Source organism: Zalophus californianus, chromosome 2 (genome assembly GCF_009762305.2).
Source record: "Zalophus californianus isolate mZalCal1 chromosome 2, mZalCal1.pri.v2, whole genome shotgun sequence".
NCBI lineage: Eukaryota > Metazoa > Chordata > Mammalia > Carnivora > Otariidae > Zalophus > Zalophus californianus.
In genome coordinates, this window is record NC_045596.1 from 13,809,746 (window position 1) to 13,830,797 (window position 21,052).

Sequence of the window (21,052 nt, forward strand, 5' to 3'; positions counted from 1 at the left end):
GTTAGCTGTGGGTTTTTCATTTATGGCCTTTAGTATGTTGAGGTATGTTCCCTCTAAACATACTTTGTTGAGGGTTTTTATTATAAATGGATGTTGTACTTGTCATATGCTTTTTCTACATCTATTGAAATGATCAGTAGATCAATAGAACATTTAGCCTTTGTCTTGTTGATGTGATGTATCACATTTTTTTTTTCACAATATTTGCAAATATTGAGCCACCCTTGCAACCCAGGAATAAATCCTACTTGATCATGGTGAATGATTTTTTTTTTTATTTTTAAAAATAAAAAAAAAATTTTAATATACTGTTTCCATTTGCTAATATTTTGTTGAGGAATTTTGCACCTATGTTCATTAGATATATTATTTTGTAGTGTCTTTATGTGGTTTTGGTATCAGGGTGATGCTGGCTTCATAGAATGAATTTGGAAACTTTCCTTCCTCTTCTATTTTTTGGAATAGTTTGAGAAAAATAGGTAACAACTTTTCTTTAAATGTTTGGTAAAATTCACCTGTGGGGCCTAGTGGCAAGTGGCCCTGAACTTTTGTTTGTTGGGAATTTTTTTTATTATTGACTCAATTTCATTGCTGGTAATTGAACCATTCAAATTTTCTATTTATTCCTGATTCAGTTTTGGGAGGTTACATATTTCTAGGAATTTATCTGTTTCTTCTTGGTTGTCCAGTTTGTTGGCACATAATGTTTCATAAGATTTGCTTATCATCTTTAATATTTCTGTGATGTTGTTATTTTTCTTCTTTCATTCTGATTTTGAGTCCTCCTTTTTTTCTTTTTCTTTCTTTCTTTTTTTTTTTTTTTGATGAATCTTGCTAAAGTTTGTCAGTTTTGTTGGTCTTTTCAAATAACAAGCTCCTGGCTTCATTTATCAGTTTTATTAGTTTTTTTAGTTTTTATTTCATTTATTTTTTTTCTAATTTTTGTTTTCTTTCTTCTACTGGTTTTGGATTTTGTTTATTCTTCTTTTTCTAGCTCTATTATGTGTAAGTTTAGGTTGTTTGAGATTTTTTTTCTTTCTTGAGGTAGGTCTGTATTGTGATAAACTTCCCTCTCAAAATAGCTTTTGGTGCATTCCCAAAGATTTTTTTCCTTTTAATGTCTCTCCATTTTACTTTTTGATTTGTTTGATTTCTTGGTTGCCTCCTTAATTGTTTAGCAGCATATTATTTAACCTCCATGTATTTATCTTCTTTCCAGATTTTTTCTTGTGGTTGATTTCTAGTTCCATAGCATTGTGGTTGGAAAAGATGCATGGTATGATTTCAGTCCTTTTGTTGAGATTTGTTTTGTTGGCTAACGTGGTATTTTCTTGAGAATGTTCCATGTGCCCTTGAAAACAATGTATATTCTGCTCTTTTGGGATGGAATGTTCTGAATATATATCTATTAGATCCATCTTGTTTAATGCATCATTGAAAGTCATTATTTCCTTGTTTATTTTCTGTTTGGATGATGTATCCATTTCTGTAAGTGGGGTGTTGAAGTCCACTACTGTAATTATATTGCCATCCATTACTTCCTTTTTTTTGTTTTTTGTTATCTTTTGATTATGTATTGTCCTTTGTCTCTAGTTACAGACTTTGTTTTAAAGTCTGTTTTGTCTGATATAACTGTTTCTACCCCAGCTTTCTTTTCACTTCCATTTGCAGATAAATGTTTTTCTATCCCTCACTTTCAATTTGCACATGTCTTTAGACCTGAAAAGAGTCTTTTGTAGGCAGCATTTTTTTTTTTAAATCCATTCTGTCACTATATGTCTTTTGATTGGAGCATTTAGTCCATTTACATTCAAAGTAATTATTGATAGGTATGTACTTACTGCTCTTCTGTTACTTGTTTTGTGGTTGTTTTTGTAGTTCTTCTCTGTTCCTTTCTTGGTCTCTTCATTCACAGTTTGCTGGCTTTCTTTAGTGATATGCATGGATTCCTTTCTCTACTTTTTGCTTATCTGTTACTGATATTTGATTTATGGTTACCATCAGGTTTACATATAACCTGCTATATATGGATATAGCAGTTTATATTAAGTTGATGGTTGCGTAAGTTTGAACCATTTTAAAAGTACTAAATTTCTACTCCTCTCTCCCCACATTTTAGAGACACAGTGTTATACTTTCTTTTCCTTTTGTGAATTCCTTGACTGATTTTTAGGTATACTTAATTTTACTCCTTTTGTGCTTCCTAGTTTTCTTACTCCTGCTTATGGTGTTTCTTTTCCACTAAAAGAATCCCCTGTAACATTTCTTATAAGGCTGGTTTATGGGGATGAAGTCCTTTAGCTTTTTTTTTTTTTTAGATTTTATTTATTTATTTGACAGAGACACATCGAGAGAAGGAACAGAAGCAGAGGGAGTGGCAGAGGGAGAAGCAGGCTTCCCGCCGAGCAGGGAGCCCGATGCGGGGCTCGACCCCAGGACCCTGGGATCATGACCTGAGCCGAAGGCAGATGCTTAACAACTGAGCCACCCAGGCGCCCCTGAATTCCTTTAACTTGTTTGTCTGAAAAACTCTTTATCTCTCCTTCTATTCTGAATGATAGTCTTGCTGGATAGAGTATTCTTGGTTGCATGTTTTTTCTTTCAGCACTTTGAATATATCATGTCATTCCCTTCTGAGTTGCAAAATTTCTGCTGAAAAGTCAGCTGATATTCTTATGGGGTTTCCCTTGTGTGTAACCTTCTTCTTTTCTCTTTCTGCTTTTAAAATTCTCTTTAAAGTCAGTTATATCATATCATATTGTGGAACATGAGGAATAGCGTGGAGGACATTAGGAGAAGGAAGGGAAAAATGAAGGGGGGGAATCAGAAGGGGAGACGAACCATGAGAGACTGTGGACTCTGAGAAACAAACTGAGGGTTTTAGAAGGGAAGGGGGTGGGGGGATGGGTTAGCCTGGTGATGGGTATTAAGGAGGGCACGTACTGCATGGAGCACTGGATGTTATACACAAACAATGAATCACGAGGACTACATCAAAAACTAATGATGTAATGTATGGTGACTAACATAACAGTTTAAAAATAAAAATTAAAAAAAATAGAATTCTTTATCTCTGCTATTTGCCAATTTTTAAAAGATTTTATTTATTTTAGAGAGCATGTGAGCAAGGGGAGGGGCAGAGGGAGAGGCAGAGAATCTCAAGCGACTCCACACTGAGTGTGGAGCCCGATGCAGGGCTTAATTCCATGACCCTGAGATCATGACTTGAGCTGAAAACCAAGAGTTGGGCACTCAACCGACTGAGCCACCCAGGCGCCCCACTACTTTTTGCCAGTTTAATTACTATGTGTTTTGGTGTGGACCTCCTTGGGTTGATTTTGCTGGGGGCTCTCTGTGCCTCTTGGGTCTGGATTTCTGTTTCCTTCCCCAGTTTTGGACAGTTTTCACCTATTCTTCAAATGAATTTTCTCCTCTTTTCTCTCTCTTCTCCTTCTGGGATCTCTATAATGCAAATGTTATTATGCTTGGTGGTGTCACTGAATTCCCTTAATCTATTCTCATTTTTTATTATTTTTTCTTTTGTTCAGCTTGATTATTTTCCATTACTCTGTCCTCCAGTTCATTGATCTGTTCTGCTTCCTCCAATCTACTGTTTATTCCCTCTAGTGTATTTTTAATTTCAGTTACTGAGTTCTTCATTTCTCATTGGTTCTTTATTTTTTTCCATCCCTTTGTTGTGGGTCTCACTGAGATCCTCCACTCTTTTCTCAAGTCCAGTGAGTATCTTAGTGACCATTACTTTAAATTATCTATCAGGCATATTACTTATCTCCTTTTCATTTAGCTCTCTTGCTTGTGATTTTGTCTTGTTTTTTTATTTGGGACATATTCCTCTGTCTCATTTTGTCTAACTCTGTTTCTACATGTTAGGAAAGTCAGATTTGTCTTCTGCTCTTGAAAGTAGTGGCTGTATGAAGAAGAGGTCCTGTAGTGTCCTGAGTGCAGTGTCCCCTGCTCACCAGAACCTGGTGCTTCAGGAGTGTCTCCTTTGTGTGCTACGCGCCCTCCTGTTGTGGCTGAGCCACGTTTGCCTTCAATCCAGTCATCTGCAATGGTTCCCTTTGCTTGTTGGCAAGCTTTAGTCCCTATATTTTTGTGGGTCAGTCTGGGGCTACTTTAGGCTTGATTGGGTCAGCCTGGGTGTTTGTCAGAGATGTGTTCACAAAGAACTGAAATGACTCTCCCAGTGTTGTCCCCTGGGAAGCTTTCATTGGTAGGCAGGGCCTGCAGTCAGATTAGATGTGTGCCTTCACCCCACTGCTTTAGCTGCTTTGGAGAATTTCTGTTGTGGGTGAGTTGGAAGGGGCAGGTCTGGAGAATTCAGGAGTGGGGTGTGCTGTTAGCAAGGTAGGTGGAACATGTTCATCCTGGGCTGGTTCCCTCAAATGTTGGATATCTGGGCTGGGGGCCAGAGGAGGGAAATGGCACTGCCAGCTCTTTTGTTCTTGGAGAAGTCTCCTAAAGATCCCTGTCCCTCTAGCACACATTCTGAGATTAGTAAATAAATCTTCCTGTATACTCCAGGCCTTTTTCAAATTACTGCTTTTCATGCTGTATCTTAGGGGTTGTTTGTTATGCTCTCTCCTTAAGGGCAGGGACTGAGTTTCCTATCTCCATTTGTCTCTCCCAGAGCCCAGTTGGCTGATTTTTTAAAGTTCCACGTGTTAAGCCCCACTGATTTTAAGAACTCACAGTGTTAAGTCTCTCTGGTTTTCAAAGCCATATGTTATAAATGGGATTCTTCTTTCCAGTGCAGTTCTCTAGTACCTGGGGTGCCTGGGGTGCCTGGGGTGGGGTCTCCTCCCCTCCTCTGTCCAGTGGCTGCAGTGTCCCTCCTGTGGACAGTCCCATGAGTCAGTTTGGTTCATGGCCATGTCTCCACCCCTTGTGCTCTTTTCGATGTGGCCTCTTCTCTACATTTAGCTGTGGAGAGTCTTTGGGTTGTTTTCTGGGTGATTTACACTGATGTGGATATTATCTAGGTATATCCATGGGAGGAGGTGAGCTTAGGATACTCCTATTCCACCATCTTCCTGGAAGTCCGAGATTTTTTTTTTCTTTTTCAGTGTAGGCATTTACTGCTATACATTGCCCTGTGAAGACAGCTTATGTTGCACTTCCTAGGTTTTGGGTTTTTGTATTTTTCATTTTAGTTCATTTCTAAGTGTTTTCTAAATTTCCTTTTTATGTCTTCTTTGACTCATTGGTTTGTAAAAAGTATATTGTTTACACATATTTGTGAATTTTACAGTCTTCTGGTATTGCTTTCTAGGTATATTCTCTTGTGGTTTGAGAAGATATTTTGATGTTTTAATTCTTTTAAAATTTATTTCGAGTTGTTTTTGGCCTAACATAGTGTCAGTCCATGAGGATATTCCATGTGCCCTTGAGAAGGAAGTGTATTCTACTATAGTGAGGTGGAGGGACTACATGTTTGGTGGGTCTGGTTGGTCTGTAATATTGTTCAAGTCCTTGTTTTCTTGCTGATCTGCCTGGGTACTCTGTCCATTCCGGAAAACTCTTCAGTTATTATTGTTGAGCTATTTCATTCTGCATTTCTGCCAGTGCTTGTTTATGTATTCTGAGGCTCTGTTTGTTTTATCTATACTTTTAATTATCTTTTGATGAATTGACCTTTTTAATATCAGTATTTATCGTTCTTTGTCTCTTTTAATAGTTTTTGACTTACCACATTTTGATTGCAAAATTGTAATCAGTCCTTCCTTGTCAGTGATTTAAGTGTAAATAAATTAAACTCACCAGTCAAAAGGCAGTTGTTGGTTTTTAAATTTTCAGTTAATATTCAAGCGATATACTAATTTCCTGTTGGGAATTACCCAGTGCTGTGGGCTTGCTGACATTGCATTGGTAGAAAATGACTGAACAGTAAAACTGTGTGACAAAGGAATGAAGCTTTTTTTTTTTTTCCTTAAATAGTACTGGTACCTTAATCTCTTTATGGCTATATTAGATTCTGTGATTTTGACTTTATTTTTGTCATTACCACTAAACAAAATCTGACTTACTTCACTGCCCTCTGGGCCCTAATAAGAATTGTTTTACATGCTTTAAAGACTTGCAGTTCTGTTTCATTTCAAATTCCTGACATTCAACTTCAGATGGATCACTATCGCTATCAGGAAAGTATGTCACAGTTAAACATTTTAAAGAGATGGGGAGCATGCAGCCTTTGAAGTTGTAGACTTGTACATTTGTGTTCTGGTTGCATTTCTGTGAATCTTCAATAAGGTGTTTACTGTCTCTGGCTTTTTTCCTTGTTTGCAAAATGGGGATAATGATTCCTATTCACTGGATGGTTCTTTAATTATGTCAACAAATATTTGAGGGCAAATTATGTGCCAGTCACTATGTTCTTGAGAGTACAGTGCTGAGTGGAACAAGGTTTCTGCCCTCTGGTTGTTGTGAGCCCAAAATGAGTTAGTGTGTGGAAAGCACGTGCTAGTGCCCTAGCACTTATTAATCTTGTTGGCCTCTAACTCTTTATTTTTGAGTTTTGGAAGAATTTTTGAAATAGTTCTTGTATTTGCTTGTTCCATTGTTTTTACTTCTGTCTCTAGTTTAGACTTGTTTTACATTCAGAGATTACAACCCGCAAAGATAATTTTCCTAAAACCTCATTTAAGGCTTTATTTCTCTGCCATTTCAAAAACCTTAAGTGGTTCCACATTCTGCCTCACTACAGCTGAATGTTTTTGCCTGATTTTCAGGATCTCTGTAATGTGATCACTGAGCAAATTTACTGTTATTCAGTAATAATAAACAATAACTGCTATTTGTTGAGGATATACTATGTGGCTAGCACTTTTTAAAAAAAGATTTTATTTATTTATTTGAGACAGAGCAATAGAGTGGGGGAAGAGCAGAGGGAGAGGGACAAGCACACTCCCTGCTGAGCTCTGAGCCCAACTCAGGTCTGGATCTCAGGACCTTGAGATTATAACTTGAGCTGATACCAAGAGTCAGACACTTAACCGACTGAGGCACCCAGGCACCCCTGTCTGGATAATGTTTTTAAGAGTTTTATTGGTAGTATTTCTTTATCTTTGTAACTGTAATTTTATTATCCTTTTTTAAAATTCAGAACTTTTTATTTTTGTATGAAAAAAGTAGGATACATTGGGTACCTGGGTGGCTCAGTCAGTTGAGCGTCTATTTCACCTCAGGTCATGATCTCAGGGTTATGGGATCAAGCCCCACGTGGGGGCGCTGCACTTAGTGGGGAGTCTGCTTGAGATTCTCTCCCAGTGCCCCTTCCCCCACTCACGTGTGCTCCCTCTCTAAAATAAATGTGTAAATCTTTTTTTAAAAAATGGGGTACAAAGTTAATATGCACAGGATCATGCAGCTAGGAAGTGTCAGAGGCTTGACTTTAATAATTCAGTCTCTAACTAGTATTTTTAGTTACCTGTCTTTATGCCTGTACCTCCATTTGAATATCTCCATATCTTCTTTTACATTTTCTTCTCTAAGCTTTGCTTTGTTTACTCTTTCTAGGAATTCCATTTTCCACTTGTACACCTTCTATTCCTATTTACCCTTTATTCATACACATTGTCACTCCCACCTCTGGAGATTCTGTTTATAGGTCACCTTCCTCTGATGGTAGGGATCATTACCGAGTGTTTTCTATATCTTACTTCATGAGAAGCATGTAATACATTACTGTTGTAACTTTTGATTTCTTCTAAAAAAATTTTAAGGGAATTGAAGTTTTCTTAGCTAGAGTAACAATTTGTCATATAGCCTTAACCTAAAATCTTTTTATGTATCTTTAACAAATTCATAGTATGAGTGATTTTTTGATAGTTCATAGAAAAATATTGTAGGAAAGGCTACATTGTAAGGCTTAAGAAGGAAATACAAATTAAAAATTTTTTTTAATGAAAGTCATTTTTATTAGGTATCTGAACTCAGGACAGGAGCTGCAGAAGGACTAGCCAAGCTGATGTTCTCAGGGCTGTTGGTCAGCAGCAGGATTCTTTCTCGTCTTATCTTGTTATGGTATAATCCTGTGACTGAAGAGGATGTTCGACTTCGACATTGCCTAGGCGTGTTCTTCCCCATGTTTGCTTATGCGAACAGGTATTTAGTTATATTGATAAATCAGAATCTGACTTGAAGTTAAATTCAGGCTCCCCATGAGTCATATCTATAAATATAATTTTGTTACTGTTCTTTTTTTCCAGTGGTTAATAATGAAAATGAGAACTTGCCTAGATTTTATTTACCTGAATTACTTGTCTCTTTCCTAGATGAAAATATACTGTATCTTGATGGGGTGAATTTTATACATTTTTTTTTTTTTTGAGAATCCTATGCCTTTTCTTTGCTCACATACTTTTCAAATTGTTTTTCAATAGGACTAATCAGGAATGTTTTGAAGAAGCCTTTCTTCCAACTCTGCAAACACTGGCCAGTGCTCCTGCCTCTTCTCCTTTAGCTGAAGTAGATATCACTAATGTTGCTGAGTTACTTGTAGATTTGACAAGACCAAGTGGATTAAATCCTCAGGCCAAGAATTCACAAGATTATCAGGTGGGTGGGTATGTTAGCCTATGGATGGTAAGGATGATGACTATCATACAGGTCACTGTTGTTTTTGATAAAATAATCCTTTTCATAGGTTCTTAGAAATAGAGGCCATGGTTTGATCTTGAGATTTCTGGTCTATATGGTGGCACATAACACAAAGGAAGAAAAAGATCTTTTAGGAAATGTGATAATCATATAAAGATAGAAATAATTTGCTACTGAAATTCAGAACTTACCAAAAATTCAACTCTCTCACTACCCCCTCCCAACCTAGTGCTGGCTATATTAAACATTCTGAAAAATGTCCTATGCTTATCTAGGACTCATTGAATCTTCAAACGTTGGCTTATCTGCTTTGTTTCTGATACAAGGAAGGAGAATTCAAAGAATGAATTGGTCACCTCAAGCTCATTTTTGTTTTTAATTCAAAGAAGATAAGTTAACTGTAAACTGTCCCATAAATTAAACTTAAGCTGGGTTTTGGATCTTTTAACCTAATCATTTAATTAAACTTGTTACCATATTGAAAATTAATGTGTTATTAATGATTTCAGATGCTAGCTAATTAAGTTGAAAGTATAGCTTTTTAATTTAATTTAATTAATTTAATGACTGCATACTCCATTCAAGTCATTATGTTACATGTTTGGAAAGATGATTACAAAGGATATTAAGGCAAAATATAGTAAGGGTAAGTGAGAGAGCTACTAAGTGCTTTAGGACTTAAGAAGAAGGCAGGGTTCATGTAGTAGGGGTGATGAGTACAGCATTACTAGTAAAATTCAGTTCGGTCTTGTTGGGATTTGGACAGTGGTTTGGGTAGAGAAAAAGACTTTAGGTAAAAGTGATTAAATGTAGCTGGTTGTCCAAGTCATGCAGGGGACTATGGAAGAATCATTCTGGCTAAGGAGCCAGAATGGCCCTGTTGAGGGCAGAACGTTAAGGTAGGGAATTTGGAGTTGGCCGTATTTGCCATAATGATGTAGGGTATATATTGAAAGGCTTAATGGGATGAAAATTACCTATTAGGAAGATCAATTTGGTGGTCAGTATTGTTATATGAGGTGAACTGGTGAGAGGAATAGAGTGAATATTAAGAGAGCAGTTGGAAATCCATATAATTAAGAGATAAAAAGCTTGTAGAAAAAAGATAATAGCAATAGAAAGTAGAAAGAAAAGAAAAGTAGACAGTGACATGGAAAAAAAAATATGGGTATAAAGACATGAAGAAAGAACTTAGGGAGGCAAGGAAGATGGAATCCAACCAAGATAACTCTTAAGGTCCTGAGTATGGGTTACAGAGGACTTCAAAGAAGTTGTTGACATCTTTTAATTGCAGAGTTTTCTCCTGATCAACATCCTGGAGGAGTGAGGGAAGTAGGTTGGGGCAGAGGAAGAACCTGAACTGTCACGCAGTCTTAAAGCCCCAGCTCATCCCATAGGAATGGAGGCTCCAGAACTGGGCTAATCCTTTGAGTTGTTCAGACGGAGACAAGGCTGGGCTGTTGTATCTGCATATCTTCCAGCCATTGAAGGAGGACATTAGTGGCAGGCCCTACCGTCTCCAGCTTAGATCATTCTGCACCTGAGAACTTCTAGCCTCCAGAACTCAGAGTAGCTGGAGATGAATGCTTCATTCATGAAGGGGGTGGATCTGGACCCTGTACCACAGGATCCTCTGTAAGAAGAGGGGGAGTTCAGTTGGGAAGGAATATGTTAAATTTGGATTTAGACATTTTGCATTATCATATGGCAAGATAATTAGTTGGAAATGTTTGTTAGATATGTAGAAACTATTGTAATACCATTTCCAGTTTACAAAATCTTTTTCTCTTGATTTCCTAGGCCTTATCAGTTCATGACAATTTGGCTATAAAAATTTGCAATGAGATCTTAACATGTCCATGTTCACCAGAAATTCGGGTCTATACGAAAGCCTTGGGTTCTTTAGAACTCAGTAGCAATCTTGCTCAAGATCTTTTGGTTCTGTTGAATGAAATTCTGGAGGTAAAGTAGTTTCTAATTACTCTGTATATAAATTACTGTGAACAAATTTTTTATTGAAGTAGAATTTATGTGGTTGTATTAAATTATTGTATTAAATACATTACATGGTTGTATTAAATTATACATATGTCGGCAAATTGTGTCTGCTCATTTGAAGTAAATATTTCCTTCATAAATTTAATAGAATTTTTTAAATGTTTTTAAACATCTTGATATCCATATATAACTTTTTTGAAAGAAGATTAGAAAATGCTGCATTAAAAAAACATTAATGATGTTTTCTGTTATAGCAAGTAAAAGACAGGACATGTCTGAGAGCTCTGGAGAAAATCAAGATTCAGTTAGAAAAAGGAAATAAAGAGTATGACCAAGTGGTAGCAGCACAGGATGCCAACATGACTACGACTGCTTTTCAAATTGAAGATGGTAATAACATACTAACCTGAGTATTTGTAAGATTCTGTCCTTTGCATCTTAAAGAGGCGTTTTTTTTTCTCCTCTAACATGTGGTTGGATTTCAGGAATGAAAGAAAAATGTTTCCAATTAATTCCCTTGGAAAGTGTATTACTGCTGAGTGTTTATTCTACTTTCGTAGTTTTTTTATGTGTACATTTTTCACCATATGACCATGCATACTGTCTTTGGTTTCGTTTGCTTTCCAGTATTCACGTTTTTTGGAACACTGATTTATGATAATTTTCAGTAGCTACTAATGGTACTGGTGTCATTTCTGTTTTATGAAAAATTGACTTGGAAAGACCATTTAAAATATTTAATGAAGCTTTTTAAAATTTACATTGTGTGTCATTTCCTTTAATAGAAAAAAGTAAAGAAGCATATAAAACTCCTCTCAGGGATGTAAAAGCAACCCGAGCATCAAAATCCACTCAGCAAAAGACTAACAGAGGTAGTATATGGATCTTTATAATAAAACTTTTCAATTTTGTTTTCCAATGAAATACTCACTTTGCAAGTTTCCTTGTTGATAAAGATTTTTAAATGTCTCAGATATCCTTTATTTTCAGTTCTTAGAGCTGATACTAGGTTTTGCTTTGTGTCTAAAAGATTCTAATACCAGTGTTGCTCCAAGTGCTTTTGATTGAGAGATATGATGCAATGTATCATATTGCAAAGGACTATTTGGGTTAAATTAAGATTTTTTTTATCAGATGATCGATGATTTTTTATTATTAGCTGCTTATATTCTATCCTTTATATGATTAAGCACTTTTGAAAACCTTTTATCCCTGTAGTACTTGTCTGGGCTTCTGTTTTCCTTTTTCCCATTTTATTTCATAATTTTTCAACATCATTTATTTCCCAAGGGGTATCCAACAATAGGGGATTTGTTGGAATAAAGAAAATGTTGACAGGGGATCACTTGGAAAAAAATCTGAAATTCAACATCTTTTTATTGTTTTATTATTATTACAAAAGCAGTTCATGCTTATTACAGAAGAATCAGAAAATACATGCAAGCAAACTAATATAAAGAACGCTAATCATCCCACCCACAAGCCAACCATTATTTTAATTCTTAAAAAACAATGTGTAGGCCCTTTCCTATGCAGATTTAATTTTTTTCTAAATGGAATCTGGCCATAATATTTTTGTAGCCAATCACTTATTTACATGCTTATTGTTGGGTATTGTTCCAAATTAGTCCCATATTGTTGGATGTTTTCTTGGGGCTAGCAGCATTATGAGCAAATACGTAAGGTTTTGGAGAAAAACAGTTAAGTCTCAATGAATAATAAATAGGGTATATAAATTTCAACCAAATGTTCATACTGAGCAATTTGATTAGATTCTTGTCATAAATGAGGGAGCATCATGGGCTAAACTTTATCTTCTTAACCTTGGAAGTTTCTAGCAAGTAGAATTTTTGCAACCTTCAGCATATTGTTAGAAGGTCTAGTTTTTATACTGAAAAATGTTTTATAACACATATTTGAACTGGCCATGTATACATTTGAATATTTTGTAAGAAGCCATTACCTTACTGATTAAAGTTTTCTCTCTCTCGGGCCTGCTGATGGGTATACCCCACTTTTCTCCCCTTAATTTTCATTAGTTTCTCCACAGGTCATGTGTTATAGCAGAAGTACTTCTCTTTACATAGCATGTTTTTCACATTCTTCTTTCTCCCAAATATATTTAACTAAAATTTGCCTCCTTCTAATTTGATTTCCATATTTTCCTTTGCCTATTACCCAAGCTTACAAAAGAAATGAATAAATGGCTGGAAACTAGGAAGAAATGTGTTGCAGAGGGAAAATGAAGGATTTGGGTGGGTCAGAAAATAGAAACAGTAAGCAATTGAGAATTTTGATAATGAATTATATACTGTCTTGAAGGACGGAGAAAAGTGACAGCTTCAGCTAGGATGAACAGGAGACGTCAGACTGTGGAGGTTGACTCTGAAAGGTATGCCATGTACATCTAGAAAATAGATGTGGTGTTTTTTTGTTTTTTTGGTCTGAGAGTAGAAAAGAAATTGTAGTTTGCTTTCACTGTGAAGGAGAGGAACTCAATATGTATAAGATACTCAGTGAAAAACTGTAAATCGCAAGGTCTTGGATATATATAGTCTAGAATTCCATTATCAAGATCATTTGACCTCCCATGGCTTGTGTGCTTTTCCTACTGGGATGGCCCATAGTCCTAGGTGGTCGTCTTTAATACGTCCTTTCAGTTTATATACCCATGTATGCTTCTAACTACATGATTGTGTGTATGACTCTCCGATCTTTGAATTAGCAAACTCTTAAAGGATTTAGATTTGGGTTCTTGACATTTACAAGCAGGATTACTCTATCATTGTAAATTGTATATATTTGTGGCGTAGTGTTTATTTTTAGATTCTGCCAATTAAGCCACTGTTGTGAACTGAAACTTTGTAGTTGCCTTGCGTTCATCTATTGGTAAAATTGTAATGTGCATATTTTCAGTATATAGCTTTAGGTTAAATTTTGACTAAATTTAAAATGTTTCTTGGGAACCTGTTTACAGAGTGTTTTAAGAATGTATTACCTAAATTAAGAGAACGTAAGATGTTTTTTCACTTTGTGTTGTCCTCCAAAATTCTTTTGGGCAGTTGTTCCTATTTAATCACTTCATTACAAAATGTTGTTCTTCCTTATAATACCAGGTTCCATATAGAAATAAAAAGCAATTAGCTAGGTTTTCCATGATTTACGTGGCAGGACAGCCAATAAGTCTTTTTGTGGTTTTAGTTTTAAAAACTTAGTAAAATCAGGATATCAATTACACACTGATAAAATGACAGAAACAAAAAGTTTTATTGATAAATAAACTTGTTTTAAAGCTTGTATTTAAATTGGTGTATTTTCAACATCTATTTAGTGACCCTGAAATTCCAGAGCCAGAATCAGAAATGAAGATGAGATTGCCAAGACGAGCCAAAACAGCAGCACTAGAAAAAAGTAAACTTAACCTTGCAGAGTTTCTCAATGAAGATATAAGTTAGAAGAGATGATGGAGGTGAAGTCCTTTTAACCATGTCCTTTAAAATTATGTTCAGTTTTCTGCTTTAATAAAGTTACCCTTGTATCAAAATCAGAAAATGCCTGATAGCTTGTAGGACTTCGTGCTGTGTGACTCCACGTTACTTTGGCCTGTACTGAAGCATTAGGACCGTGCCTGGCCGGTGCGCCACGGAAGCCTGCAGTGGACCCGGGGGTGTAATCAGCGTCTAAGGTGGGCCTAGGAACCTGCTTTGCAAATCGGCTTCCCAGGTGATGCGTGAACTCTCACATTTAGTATATGGCGTTCTGGACAGCTTCTCAGTGTAACTAGCTAGTAGCTTGCATTTGAGAAGCTTATGATTTAGATGGGGCACATCCAACACAGATGAAAACACTTCGGAACACATTTACAAAGGGACATCTCAAGGGCAAATGAAGTACCACAAACTGGCTAGAAAGGAGCTTGCTTACTAGGAGGACTACTACAATGACTCCAAAGTTCCCAGCATCTAAGCTGAACAGTTATTTTGATAATTTTGTGATTCTTACACTAAAAACATTTTGGTAATGCTATCTGAATGGATAATTTCTCTTCTTACAATATTTGCGTATGAGAGCTCTAGTTTGCTTACGTTTCTGATGGCGTTTCTTGGGTTAGGAGATGTTCACATATACTTTTTTTTTAAGTAATTTTTTTTAAGTAAACCCAACATGGGGCTTGAACTCATGCCCCAAGATCAAGAGTCACATGCTCTCTCGACTGACTGAGCCAGGCAGGTGCCCCCACTTATACATGTTAATTATGGAGTTGCTTTCTACGTTTTTGGCATAACAAAATAAATACTGTGGATAATAAAAGACAATTCTAGTAGGAAAAGCATGACAGGAAGTCCTTTATATACTAGTTTATGAGCACTGTTTCTTCATTGTCAATCTCATTTTTCTTCCCAAATTGGCATTTGCCTCACGTGTGGAACAGAGTATGAACTCAGTCCTCTTTCCGTCTGCAACACCCAGCAAAACATGGTTTCTTATCCCTCTGATTACCTTTTCTCTTTATTATCCAGAATAGAAATGTCCTGACATTGGATCTGTTTTAATAATAATTGTGCTTTTTAAGGTTTATTTAGGCCATTTATTTAAGGTGATGTTTTAAGAGCTAAATTAAGATTGTTGTGCTTTTTAGAACCAAATTGCTCTATTACATACATATATGTGCTTTATAGAGCTCAGAAATATAAAAGGAGTCTGAAAGTTACAAACTAAGAACGCTTATTAAGCAAAAGGAAAAGGCAGATGTGGCATAAAACAATAAAAAATAGATGATTGTTTTTCATTCTGTTGGCTCTGTGTCTTCCTGTGCTTCAAATTCCTTATGGAAGTCTTATTTTGTCAAATCCCTGTCACTTTAAAAATAATGTTTTGGGGTGAGGGATAGGGAGAAATAGGGAGAATAGGACTTAACGTGGACGTGGAATGTGCTGTAAGGAAAGGTGTTTAGGAGCACCTCAGCCTAAACCCCACCGGCCCCACAGCCAGGCTCTGCAGGGGAAGGAGCTGCGTTGCCACGGACCGCCACGGACCGCCACACCAGAGCTTTTGTTCCCTGGCGTGGGAGAAACAAACGGAAGCACCAAACCTTTAGTGTTCTTACTGTCCAGTATTCAAGTTTTAGACACAGTCACGTAGCCACTGCTGAAGCTATGCTTTCACACTATTATAGTGAAAGGTAAGGGATTTTATCCTGCTTTTAAAAGACATTTTCCACTTAATTGGCTAAAATACAGTAAAATCAATAGATGTAAATCCATTTACCATTTTTCATTCAAAACTGGTAACTTACACCAAACAGTATTCTTGTCTGCAAGAGGCACAGCTTTGCTGAAGAGTAAACATGCAATTGTGCCACTGATCTTACAGCCCACAGATTTTATAGGTTTAAAAGTACAGAGAAAGAACCGATCAGCTCAAATTCTATGAATGAAAACATGCTACTTGATAAACTATGATCAATTTTTCTATACATATATAACTTTGAAAGAGATAAACTTCTAAGAGATACCTTTGCCTTTTACCAGTTTGCTTCGAGGTAGTTGGTATCCACCTATTATACAACTGTTCATGGTCAGGTTATCACAAATCTTTACAATACTAGCTTCTAAATCACATAATGCAGTATATATTAAAACTTTGTGCACAGAAATAAAACTGGGGACAATTATGTATTTAAACGTAGGGCATAAAAAATTCACAAAATACCTTTAAAAAGAGAAACATCAAAATCCATTTGTACTGCAAAATTCCACAATGGTCTGGTGTAAAACGTAAAAAAACATACAAAGAATATAATCCAAATGATTAATGCTCATGATTATATTTAATATAAAGACATCACAGGACTAGAAATATTTCAAGATCAATTGATAAATGCAGAACGAATACTGACGTACAAAATAAGGATAGTGCAAGAAGAACTGCAATCTATTTCTCTTCACTTTTGAGGTTTTGGTTAACTGTACAGCTCGCTAGAGATGCTGCTGTCAAACTCAGATTCCATTCACTGGGACGATTAAGGCACATCTTAATGGGGCTCAAAGGGCAACTTGCTGTATTCCCATCAGACAAATTCAATTTCTCATCGGTTTTCATTTGTAGCATGCTGGAAAAAAAAAGTGCAAGGCATTTTAGTTTAACTTCAAAGAAATTATCAACCTTGTAAAAGAAAATTCAGTCATTTTATTGTTTGGACCTCGAAAGAGTAGATAGGGCATTTTATTACCCTGAAAGTACAGGAGTTTTGTTCTTAGCTCCAGCCTCCTCACTGAACTGAATACATTACATATAGTCAGGTACTTAAGACGTCACCCAGATAGCACTGGACAACAAAACCACTGTGTATATGGATTCCATAAGTATACTCATGACATTTAACCTCTTGAACTTGGCAGGATTCAACCTTTTTCATTTGTCCTTTAACTTACCAGGATCAGAGCCACTTTGAGACAAGAAGGAATTAATTAACCTTTGAAAGTCTACCATGTTCTAGGCACATTCACATGTATTATCTCATTTAAATTTCCTAACAACCAAGCAAGGTTGGTATACTTATCCTGATGATAAACAATAAAAGTGAGTCTCAGACTCAAGTACAAATATGTCTGAAGTTATAGAGTCACCCAACGGTCCTTCCTCTTTCCCTTATGCTTGTCTACTAGCTCTCTGATGAGAATCTTTAGAAACAGAAACTTGAGAATCCAAAGAGTAGCTAGTCCACATGTAATGGACATGTAGTCCTGAATCTTAAATAATATTCATGATAGTCTTCACGTTTTCTGATGTGAATCCTTATGTTTAGAAACTAATAGCTTGCTGTACAGTAGCTCATTTGATGGTTAACTGATTAGTTTCGTTGGACTGCATCATTCCTAACCTTTCTCCAATGACAGGTCTAGGATTCTTTCTATTAGAGAAGAGGAAATAGGCATGTAGTATTTAAGTGACTTGTTACAAGTGGCAGCTTCCTCCAGACCTCAGTAGCATTTTCCTGATCTTTCCTTGCAACCTCAAAAACAGACTCATTTGCCATTCAATAAACCAGAGAGATTTAACCTGTTATAGCATATTTCAATGGCTATCATGTTGCCACTGAGTTCTCCCCAGGCAAATGGTCCCGGTTTCACTGAATAACATAGTTTCAGCTTCATAGATATGAAGCAAAATGACAAACTACAAGTAGCTTAAAAGGTTACTCATCAAAAATAGAAAATCACTTAAAAAGCCAAAAAAAGAGGTGAATAAATAAGAATATATTTAAATCGGCCTGATAAATGACAAAGATCCAAAATACAATATTCTCATATCAGAAATCTTAACTGATTTTTGAAAATATTTGTATTGGTTACTATTATTAGATTGATGGCCTCATGGACCTCAAGATTTTTTTTTTAAAGATTTTATTTATTTGACACAGAGCAGGGGGAGTGGCAGGCAGAGGGAGAAGCAGGCTCCCCACAGAGAAGGGGGAGCCCGATGTGGGACTCGATCCCAGGACTCCAGGACCATAACCTGAGCCGAAGGCAGTTTAACCAACTGAGCCACTCAGGCGCCCTCAAGATTTTTTGTCAAGTTAGCAAAGCTCAGATAAAGCAGTAATGTTTTTCCTTCTTCCAAGGACTGCTAGCCTTCGTATTTGTATTATTTGTATATATACCTCTGAGAAACTCTAAGGCAAGCTATAAAAATACAAATATATTTATTAAGATAGCTTGGTAGATCAACTATCAATGCCAAAAGAAGATGATGGCACGAAGCAACAAATGGTGATAACAATTTTTTGCTAAAAAACAAAACTAAAAGACCCCGATTTTTGCTGTTTGATTGACAAAGGTATATTTATCAGAGAATAATACTACATTGTTCTTTTTAAGACCTTCAAAAAATTAAAGTTACTTTTCTAGAGAGTGTACTCCAAATTTGGGTATACAAACTCCAGGAGTGCACAAAACTACACATGCATGGGAAGAAAATTCCAGTTTTAAAAGAACTGTATGTTTGTACTAATACACAGATTGACATACTTAATTCATACATATACACTTAAAACTCAGTGTGCAATGTTTGGGGCTACTAATCTATAGAATACTAAGAGTAGAAGAATATAGCCATCTTCAAGCGCTAGAAATAGAGGCATTAGAACAACAGAGCTAGAAGGGACCTTTCTAGGAACCACCCATCCACCCCCTTTTTAAGATGGGGAAACTAAGGTATAGGAAAATAGAAAAATAGAAAACTTCTCTTTTTTTCAGTGTTCCAATCAGATGTATGTGGACTAATATAAGAACCTGGATCTCTTAAGTAATCTAGTAATAACCAAAGCACTTTTCAATTCCATTTTCTGTACCAAATTATTTAACACTGAGTACCCACTAGAAAGCAGCACCTCTGAGGTACAAAGATGAGGAAGTGTACACAGTGCATGCTTTCAAAGAATTTGCAATCTAGAAGAATTTTTAACAATCCTTTATATTTGGAAATTAAAAAATTGACTAGTTAGGTTTAATGTCAGGAATTTGTGGTACAATCATACACATTTGTACCAAGTGAAAGATTAAATATTCCTCAACTTTTGTTTTTAATCTCCACACCCAGTATGGGGCTTGAACTCACGATCACAAGAAGAGTCCCAAGCTCTACTGACAGAGCCAGCCAGGTACCCCCTCAAATTTTCTTGATGTACTTTTTAAACTTTTTGTTTTGTATGTTTTAAAAATTAAGTTGAATACTCTTGTATGTGTCTGTGCATTCAACTGTATCTATAGGGCTGATGTCTAGGCATAGGATAAACTGAGTCACAGGGTGCTTTTAAAGTTCTGACAGATATTACCAAAATATCCTGCATAGATTACGTACCATTTTACACTCTTGCCAACAACGTGTGCAAGTGTCCTTCTTTCATTTTCTTACCAATAAGGTATAATAAAACATGGATCTTTGAAAAAAATTAAGGTCAAAAAATGGTATTTCATTGTTTAATTTGCATTTCTCTTATGAGGAAGGTTCAGCTTATTTTCATATTGATATGTAGTTAAGATTGGTGCTCTGTTCTATGTGGTTTACAATCCCACTCCCCTCCCTACGCAGCCTAGTTCATTAGTGTTTGTATCTGCTTATGGTGATTTTGTCATGAATCCATTCTAAATTTTGGATCATCAAATCTAGCAGTCTTATATTTCATGGCTTCTTTGCCTTACATATGATTAGAAAGTTGAAGCAGCAGCATTTAAACTATCAGATCAAGTGGCTTTATATAGCCGTATCAAGGATTCTGTTGAAAGCTCAGTGACAGTGTATAAAGAACTGGGGAAAGGAACATAAAGACCTGAGTCCCAGTTCTGAGAAGATCAATCATCAGCCTTATGACCCTGGACAAGTAAACTTAGTCTCTTTCCTTCTCCTTTTCTCATCTTTAAAAAAAGATATTGAGGGGCGCCTGGGGAGCTCAGTCAGTTAAGCATCCAACTCTTGATTCTGGCTCAGGTCATGATCTCAAGGTTGTAAGACTGAGCCCCGTGTTGGACTCTGTGCTGGGCATGGAGCCTGCTTGAGATTCTCTCTCTCCCTCTTAAAATTAAACATCATCCTGTTTACCATTACATTTCTGAATGATTTAATGAGAGCCATTTAACATGATTTAAAAACCATACAGAGCCATCGACAAATGCAAAGGTTTAATTTAGCACTGTGTCTTTTGGTGAATGGGGGACAAAGCTGGAAGAGAGGTACTCACCCTAAGGCCTCTTCTATCAAACTAGCAACCGAGACAGACGGTAGGTGAGTGAATGACAAGGAAGGGGCACTGAAATGATCATCTGGACATACAAGCCTATTTTCAATACTTCTGTAATTTCATCCACCCTAAGTAAGGGAGAACGTCTCTCTGGCATGTGAATGGAGGTTTACAAGAATATGTGCATTTGGGAAGTATAAAAGATGAAAATCTTTTCTGGGTCATGGAAATCCAAACAGTTACAATGTGTGATTTAAATTAATGATTATTGGGGCACCTGGGTGGCTCAGAGGGTTAGGTGGCCAACTCTTGATTTTGGCTCGGGTCATGATCTCAGGGTCTTGAGATCAAGCCCCACACTGGGCTATGTGCTTGGCGCCGAGTCTGCTTGAGATTGTCTCTCTCCCTCTCTGCTCATGAGCTCACAAATATATTAAATCTTTAAAAAATATATTAAAAAATGATTACTGATAATTCTAACAAAAAATTTTAATATATCTAGCTGTAATAAATCACACTTGTTTTACTTATTACTAGAGATGGGGATAGTTCATTTCTGTCATAGAGACAATTAACTTTAAAGTAGGCTAGTCAAATCGCAGGAAACATTTTAGTGTGAGCAAGAGAGGTCTGAAAAGATCATTTCTAGAGCAGTTGCTACATGCTAGGCACTATGCTAAAAATCTTTCTGATAAT

General features: G+C 36.3%; 2 protein-coding genes across 9 annotated transcripts in view; one reads left to right on the forward strand and one right to left on the reverse strand.

Moving 5' to 3' along the window:
• NCAPG (non-SMC condensin I complex subunit G) overlaps positions 1–16,294 on the forward strand; it is a 52,686-nt gene extending 36,392 nt beyond the window's left edge. For both annotated transcript variants that reach the window (XM_027597599.2, XM_027597600.2), the window contains exons 15-21: positions 7,943–8,124; positions 8,403–8,577; positions 10,420–10,581; positions 10,872–11,007; positions 11,403–11,489; positions 12,940–13,009; positions 13,949–16,294. In XM_027597599.2, coding sequence (XP_027453400.1) covers positions 7,943–8,124; positions 8,403–8,577; positions 10,420–10,581; positions 10,872–11,007; positions 11,403–11,489; positions 12,940–13,009; positions 13,949–14,072 — 936 coding nt within the window. In that variant the 3' untranslated portion in view covers positions 14,073–16,294. The remainder of the gene's footprint in view (positions 1–7,942; positions 8,125–8,402; positions 8,578–10,419; positions 10,582–10,871; positions 11,008–11,402; positions 11,490–12,939; positions 13,010–13,948) is intronic.
• Positions 16,295–16,428: 134 nt separating this feature from the next.
• LCORL (ligand dependent nuclear receptor corepressor like) overlaps positions 16,429–21,052 on the reverse strand; it is a 163,411-nt gene continuing 158,787 nt past the window's right edge. For 6 of the 7 annotated variants that reach the window (XM_027597591.2, XM_027597597.2, XM_027597588.2 and 3 more), the window contains one exon: positions 16,566–16,729. In XM_027597591.2, coding sequence (XP_027453392.2) covers positions 16,716–16,729 — 14 coding nt within the window. In that variant the 3' untranslated portion in view covers positions 16,566–16,715. Of the gene's footprint in view, positions 16,730–21,052 lie in introns of all 7 variants that reach the window. The other variant, XM_027597595.2, reaches the window with a different exon arrangement.